Source organism: Chenopodium album, chromosome 7 (genome assembly GCF_948465745.1).
Source record: "Chenopodium album chromosome 7, dcCheAlbu1.1, whole genome shotgun sequence".
NCBI classification, from domain to species: domain Eukaryota; kingdom Viridiplantae; phylum Streptophyta; class Magnoliopsida; order Caryophyllales; family Amaranthaceae; genus Chenopodium; species Chenopodium album.
In genome coordinates, this window is record NC_137840.1 from 54,445,896 (window position 1) to 54,453,370 (window position 7,475).

Consider the following 7,475-nt stretch of genomic DNA (forward strand, 5'->3'; position numbering starts at 1 on the left):
GTTAATATATAGGCTCGCTTACAACAACAAGTACTTAGTTACTTCCAACCTAGCCGCAAAATAAATTTGTAAATATCTTCAAAACCAAACAATTTTATTCAAGCAACTAAACAAACTGCCATATTTTATTAATAGTAAAATTAATTCATTAATATAAAGTCATACGACATCTACAAAGTGAAACAAAAATCTCCTTCATAAAAACTACAATCATCGAGTAAATCTTATCACTGGGAAAAATCTGTGTTGGAGGGACAATCTAATAATGATCCTTTATAGCTGTGAGTAGGGGTGAGCAAACCGGGTACTCGGTAAAAATTTTAGGACCCGGACTTGGAATTGGTTGGAACCGGGTCCTAAAATTCGGATCCGGAATTGGAATTGGTTCAACCGGGTCCTAAAATTTAGGAATTGGTATTAGAACCAGCGGGTACCGATTCCGGTTCCGGGTACCCACTTATATATGTAATTGTTAAAATATAATACAAATTATAATTCTTATTTTAGTTAGGTTCATTTTTAGCGTTTAATACTTATATTTATATATGCATTAAGGTATTTGTATTTATGTTAGGTATTAATAATACTTTTTAAATTTACAAATTAGATACATTCAACATATTTTTATTATTTAAAATTTATTTAGTTTAACATATATTAGGTAACCGGGTACCCAACCGGTTCCGGTTCCAAAAACTTGAGAATTGGAATTGAAATTGGTTATAACCGGGTCCTTAATTTATTACCCGGAATTGAAACCACCGGGTCCAATTCCGATTCCAGACCCGCCGGTTCCTAACCGGTTCCGGTTCCAATTTCGGGTACCCGGAATTTTTGCTCACCCCTAGCTGTGAGGATGTATGTTTTCCTTTTAATCATCTAATTATATTATATTCAAAAACTTGATCTTGCATAATTGTTCACTAACAATATAATTTCACGACATTCCATTAGATCTACAATCACAGATATAAAACTAAGAAATTTCTCTTCCTTCCAAAAAGTAGAGATAAACTTTGTTTTTTGATCTCCTTCAAAAGACAAAGTATATCTAAAACTCTTATCTTTCGAAGGAGATCGAAATCCTTTCTTTCGAGGGAGAAAAGTTTCTCTCATAAGAAGGATTATTATTATAAACATTAAAAAAAATAAGAAGAAGAAAGGACTTTCAACTAATTAACTTAAAATGATGAAAGCCCCTTCAAAAATTGACAATGGAGGCTAGGGTATAGAAGAGAGGAAGAAGGAGAGAGAAACAAAGTGTCGAGAGGAAGGAGGAGAGAGAAACAAAATGTCATATAATTCCTCTGTTTTTAATTAGTTCACACATTTCATTTAGACACGTTTTGCCAACATATACTTTCAAATGTGAATATCTGTAATTACGTATTAGAAAAAAATATAAAATTTTAATATTCAGAAACTAGACGTTGATATGAAGCTAACAAGACCCCATGTGACAATTTTTTTTATCTATTACTAAATCACAAAACAAAGTCAAACTAAATTATGTGAATAGTGCACAAAGTCAAAACATGTCAACTAAAAAAAATAGAGGTAGTAATACATAGTCAAAACTATTAATTTGACCTTTTATTTTTTTACTTACACAAGCAAATGCTATAAAGGCACTCCCTCAGTCACTAAATTACATTTCTATTCCTACCATTTATTCCTCACATAATAGAGGGAAGTAGGAATGTAATTTAAGGACAGAGGGAGTACAAAATTAATTAAACCAGAGTCTGCTATTTTTCTGTAATACTTATAGTCCAACTATTATTGAAAGAGTTCAAATTTCAACATCTCTTTAAAGTTATATCATGTCTTCGAGGAATGGATAATCGGTATAGCCAACAATAGGATCAGAAGTATAGAATGTATCTCTATTATACTGATTTAGTGGCGCATTAAGCTCAAATCTTTTAGGCAAATCTGGATTAGCTAAAAACAAGCGACCATAAGCTACAAGATCAGTGCAACCCTTCATCACAACCTTGTTTCCGTCTTCTCTATCGTATCCTCCAGCAGAAATGAAAGTACCAGTGAAAGCTTTTCTAATTGGTAATAAACTTTGAGAACAATCTTGTTTCTCCCACGCAGTAATCATCCTAGGTTCAACCACATGGCAAAAGAGAATTCCACACTTGCTGAGGCAATTAGCCAAATGAAGGCCTAGAGCCTCCGGATTTGAGTCTCCTGATTCATTATAATTTGCAAAGGGAGAGATTCTAATCCCAACCCTATTTGCACCAATCTCTTTTGCAACTGCTTCAACTACTTCTAGAGTGAATCTACAACGATTCTGTAGAGATCCACCATAATTGTCAATTCGGTTATTAACTTGGTCTTTCATAAACTGGTCAATGAGATAACCATGAGCTCCATGTATTTCAACACCATCAAAGCCTACATAGGGAAAGATAAAAATGCATAAGGTGGCTTAGTCACAAGACGACGCATTAAGTAAAATATCGCGCGTTTATTATATATTATCATGCTCTTAACCACAACCATTCTATTTTTTTCCTTGTTGTATCTTTGATAATCATGCCCTAATTTGCAACCATAATTATTTATTTTTTCAAATTGCAAAACCTACCAGCTTCTATGGCATTCCTAGCAGCTAGTCTAAATTCGTTCACAACTGAAGGTATCTCTTCTGTTGTTAGCCGCCTTGGTGTTGAATAATAATGTACATTGTTTATACCCGTAGGTTGATCTTGTGGTGTTAAGGGCTTATCAGTGCTAGAGATAGGAGATTGTCCATTTGGTTGGAAACCTGTTGCAACAAGAAACTTTTGTGATATAAGCAAATAAAAATAAAATTATAAAAGAAAACAAGTGAATGTATTTGCAATCAAACCACAAACGAAAATACTCATTTAATATGTGAAACCAACTTGATTTAGGCAAATTATGTAGAATTGAAAACAAGGAGTTAAAGAACACATACATGCAATGGTTGATAAGATGCTTATTGATTGGAAGAAAAAAGTAATAAAAAATTATCTTGCAATAAGAGTGAGGGAATTCCAAGTTTCTCTCAGTGAGAAATGCTGGTTGTTTCTCACATGGTATTCTCGTCAACTTGGGCAAATTAGTAAGGGTATTTTCGGTATTGGGCATATAATGTTTTATTTAAATGGGCGTTTGTCTTCCTTGTTAGCTGTGTCTGGGCCTTGGTGAAGCTTGAAACTCTCTTTGCGACGAAACCTTAAAGCCCATACCCTAATCGTTGATGATTTGTCTTTGAAGGATGTTAATAATGGTGATGTTCGTTTATTGTTGAAGTATGTGACCATGAATTTCTCTGTCATTATGTCGGAATCGCATGTTTTGTTCTTTGATGTGGATACAACACACCCAATATAATATAAAGTAATTTCCCAAAATTAAAAATCCAGTATCGGTTGATTTTCTTACAATTAATTAATAATCCAAACTTTTAATTAAGGAATTAAACAAACAAGATAACATTCATGTACAAGATAACTAATTAAAATTCAATCGAAAATACCCAGGCCATAAACGAATAAATAAGACAAAATCGAGAACTGATCTTTAGCCAACATACACGCTCAGCCTTTGACAGTCAATAACTGTTGTGTGAGGAGCATAACTAAAATGCCGATGAATAAGCTCGGCTAGAGAAGAGTTGGATTGGTGATGCACAACCACTCATGGAAATAAAACGAGTTAATAAAGCCGTCTCTAATTGGATAACAAGCTAAAGCTCTTTTTTATTAGAGATAAGCTTACGTGGCAATGTAGCAAAGTCCAAATATTTACAAGAATGCCACTAAGATTAATCTTTAAAGCCTGCTTTTGGTCATCTTATTTTTACTAATTTTAGGAAATATAGATTCAGATAAGCTTTTCTATGTTCAACATATAATGATTAATAAGGAGATAAATTCGAATATGATAAGCTCAAATAAGTGAAAATCAGGTAAATAAAACACACTCTAATTAAGCTAAATAAAAAAAGTTATTGCAAATTACTCATACATATAACAATGTTTAATTTTTGGTATGCAAAACAACCTTGTCCTTATATTATAAATGCCAAAAGATTTATCATAAACAATAAAAGAAAACCAAACATACAAAATATTAACAATTTGAGACAATTCAAAAGAGTGTCAAAGTTAAAGTTACTTACTTTCATTCGACAGTCGTCCAACATGCCATAACTGACAGAAAAATATGCCACCTTTGGCATGCACAGCATCAACAATAGGTTTCCATGCTTCGATTTGCTCCCTTGTCCATATACCAGGTGTGTTTTTGTACCTGAAAAATAAAATTGCTTCAATTTGAAGTTAAGAAACGAATTTTTTGTTTGTCAATAATAGAAATAAAGAGCACTCGTAGAAGATAGATATCTGGCTCAAACATACCCTCGAGCAGTTTCAGAAACTACAGTTGCTTCGGATATGAGCAAACCTCCATTTGTAGTCCTATGAGAATAATATAGAATTGCTTGTGGTTGAGGAATATTTCCATATGATCTCATTCTTGACAATGGGGCTAATACAACCCTAATAATAACAATAATAAGGCAAACTTAATTCTATAAAAAAAAAAAAAAAAAAAAAAAACTTGAATATGACTCTCGGTAATAAAGGAAAATACATATTGTTTGTATGATAATTTGTTGCTTTATAATCTTCAAAAATGTTTGAACGACCGAAAATAGTTTATGTGTTACTATTATAAAATTGATATGATAAAGGAAAAATTAAAACTAATAATTAATCTCACCATTACCTCATCTTCTCAAAACAATCACACCTTTTCGAAATGTAGAAACAAGCTTGCCTTTGACCTCCGTCTGCTCAATACGATTCTTTTTAACTTATCATAATATGTTTAATATATTCTCTCTTTTATTATTATTATTATTATTATTATTATTATTATTATTATTATTATTATTTCTTAAATTAAATCTCCTTCTATTTACCTTCCACCTCCCTAACTCGTTAAATGGCCTCACCACTATTGCACCTCCATATAACCATATTCCCACCTAAACTCCATCATGAAACCCCAACCCTACCCCATCCAACCTGACCACGTACTGAACCCCTAGCCACATGACCCCCATGCATCGCGAAGTGAACACAACCTAAATCTCCCATTTAAACCCTACAAAAACCTTGCATGCGCTCTCCCAACCCCTATTTGATCCTTGCGATTCAACCCAGCCTAACCCAAGCGACCCAGCCCCACTTGACCTCCACCCCGTACTCCCAACCCTACCCCACCAAATCGGCAAAATCTCACCTGAACCTCCCACATGAATTGAACTCCAAAACCCAACTTGGCCCATGTGAAATCCTACCCCTTCATCTAACACCCCGTGAAAAATCGCTTGAACTGAACTCCCACCCTCAGCTCATTCTCACCCCTAACCCAAAATGAACCATCGTCAAGCCGCCTAAATGGAGGTGAGAAAGCTCACATGCATGCCACTTTAATGGATAATAACTCGGCGAGTGGCTGGTCAAGCAGGGGGTGGGGGGCTCCGGTAAGGGAAGGTAGAGGAAAGGGGTTATTAATTTTTCTAAATCCTTTATTTAAAATAAATGTTAAAAAGACCTATCAGAAGGTGACACGTGACACTGACCTTCTAAAACCGGTTATCAACTTCACAAACTGATTAAAGAATGTTTTGAGCAGAGGGGGTCAAAGATGAGATTGTTTCAAAATTTCGAAAAGGTGGGATTGTGGTGAGATTATTAGTTTCAATTTTTCTTATTATAAATACAGTATATATAAACTAACAAATCAAATAAGATCTCATATGAAAATATACAAATTAAAGTTACGAGAATTATTCATGATCAAAGTTGATGACTTTGACATTTTTCTTTAAAAAAACGATGAATTGAAGAGTGAAAGTAACAAGTGGGATAGGGGTTCTATATTCTTCATGTATATATTTAAGATATTACCCCAAAAAATTCATTATTGTATAAAAATACCCATAGAAAAATAAATAAACCAATCAAACTTAAACTATGGAACAACATAAAATTTCCAACTTCATGTTCACACATTGCAATATGAAGATATATTAATATTATTAATACAAATTAAACATCATCTAACAAAACAAAAACAAAACAGAAGAAGAAGAGAGTTGAGCTACCTGTGAGAAAGATGGAATTTACCCATTTGATAGGGGGATAAAAGAGGGATAATTTCATAATCTGAAGCCATTTTCCATTCGGTGTTCTTCAAAGCTTAGCTATAGTATATTAGTTAATAAAATAATTAGTATGAACGTACGATCAAACAATACAGTGTTACAATGGCATCAACTTAATTAATAAAATTAATGACAATATTAATTTAGAGATGTCATCAGGGCCCACTGGCTGTTAACCGTTGACTTTGCCAAGGAGTTGTTAGGAGATTCTCCTTAATTCCATTTCTATTTGTTTACTTCTCCTTAACTACTGTTACTGATAAGGTGTTTTTCTTAGAAAATTTATTTTATTTTATTTTATTTCAGGTAAGGTGTTTTAGACATCATCTATTCATCTTAATAGGATTTGATTAGGAGAAAGTACATGTGTTATCGGCTAGTGAATAAGATTAGTACGGACTACGAAGTATAAAAGTTAGCATCCCTTTGAATGTTATTGGTTTAAAAGTTTCAATTTTAAGTTTTGTCACAAATGAATGTATAAGTTAATTTCAGTGTAATAGTCGAGTATAAAATTAGTAAATATTAAAAAAAAATTAGTAAATATTAAAAAAAAAATTAAAATAATAAAATTTAGCAAAAATAATTTAGATATTTTAATAAAAAAATTTTAATTCGACAAAAATAAGATAGAGAGAAGAACCTGAGTGTTTTACTCTTTAGCTTTATTTTTCTCTATTCTCAAGCCAATTAGCTAGCAGTGCGTTTCTGGTGCGGCCAGCCGCACCATGCGACAGGGTGCTAAATCAGCAAATGACAAAGTAACCCCAAGACAAAGTAACCCCAAGATAAAAGTAACCCTTGACCAAGTAACTCTTGACTGGCCTAGTAACCCCCGACCTAGTAACCCCAAGTAACCCCTAACTGACCTAGTAACCCCTAGTAACCCCTAACCGACCTAGTAACCCCCGACCTAGTAACCCCTAACCACTAGTTGAAAAAACGTAATGGCAAGCAGTTCAAACCCCCTAATGGGAAGCGTTCTGAACCGCATTGATAGGTCCATTTTATATAGTAATTTACCCCCGTCCCTTGGTCATAATTAGTAGTGTTTTTGGCTATTTCGAGCCACTTTTATTACTAATTTGTGTTTTCTAGTGTTTTCGTAGTTTTAATTGTATTTTACAGGAAATTGCACTTTTGGAGCATTTTCCCGGGTTTTATGGATCAACTACGGAAGCTAGAAGGACACGGCCACTTTTGAAGCCCAGGATCGGTGAGAGCCGATGATTAAGGGCTCGGTATGAGACACCGA

The 7,475-nt window shown here is 33.6% G+C and overlaps 1 protein-coding gene across 2 annotated transcripts; it reads right to left on the reverse strand.

The window, feature by feature from the left end:
* Nucleotides 1-1,472: 1,472 nt before the first annotated feature.
* On the reverse strand, nt 1,473-6,293 carry LOC145637930 (12-oxophytodienoate reductase 1-like). 2 transcript variants are annotated; one of them, XM_081688930.1, is made up of 5 exons: nt 6,161-6,293; nt 4,404-4,544; nt 4,166-4,296; nt 2,603-2,782; nt 1,473-2,409 (listed from the first exon to the last, which is right to left on the reverse strand). In XM_081688930.1, the coding sequence occupies exons 1-5, from the start codon at nt 6,229-6,231 to the stop codon at nt 1,817-1,819; spliced, it is 1,116 nt and encodes a 371-aa protein (XP_081545056.1). In that variant the 5' UTR covers nt 6,232-6,293; the 3' UTR covers nt 1,473-1,816. The 2 variants fall into 2 exon arrangements, with proteins under 2 accessions (XP_081545056.1, XP_081545057.1); XM_081688931.1 differs by lacking the exon at nt 4,404-4,544.
* Between the last annotated feature and the right edge of the window lie 1,182 nt (nt 6,294-7,475).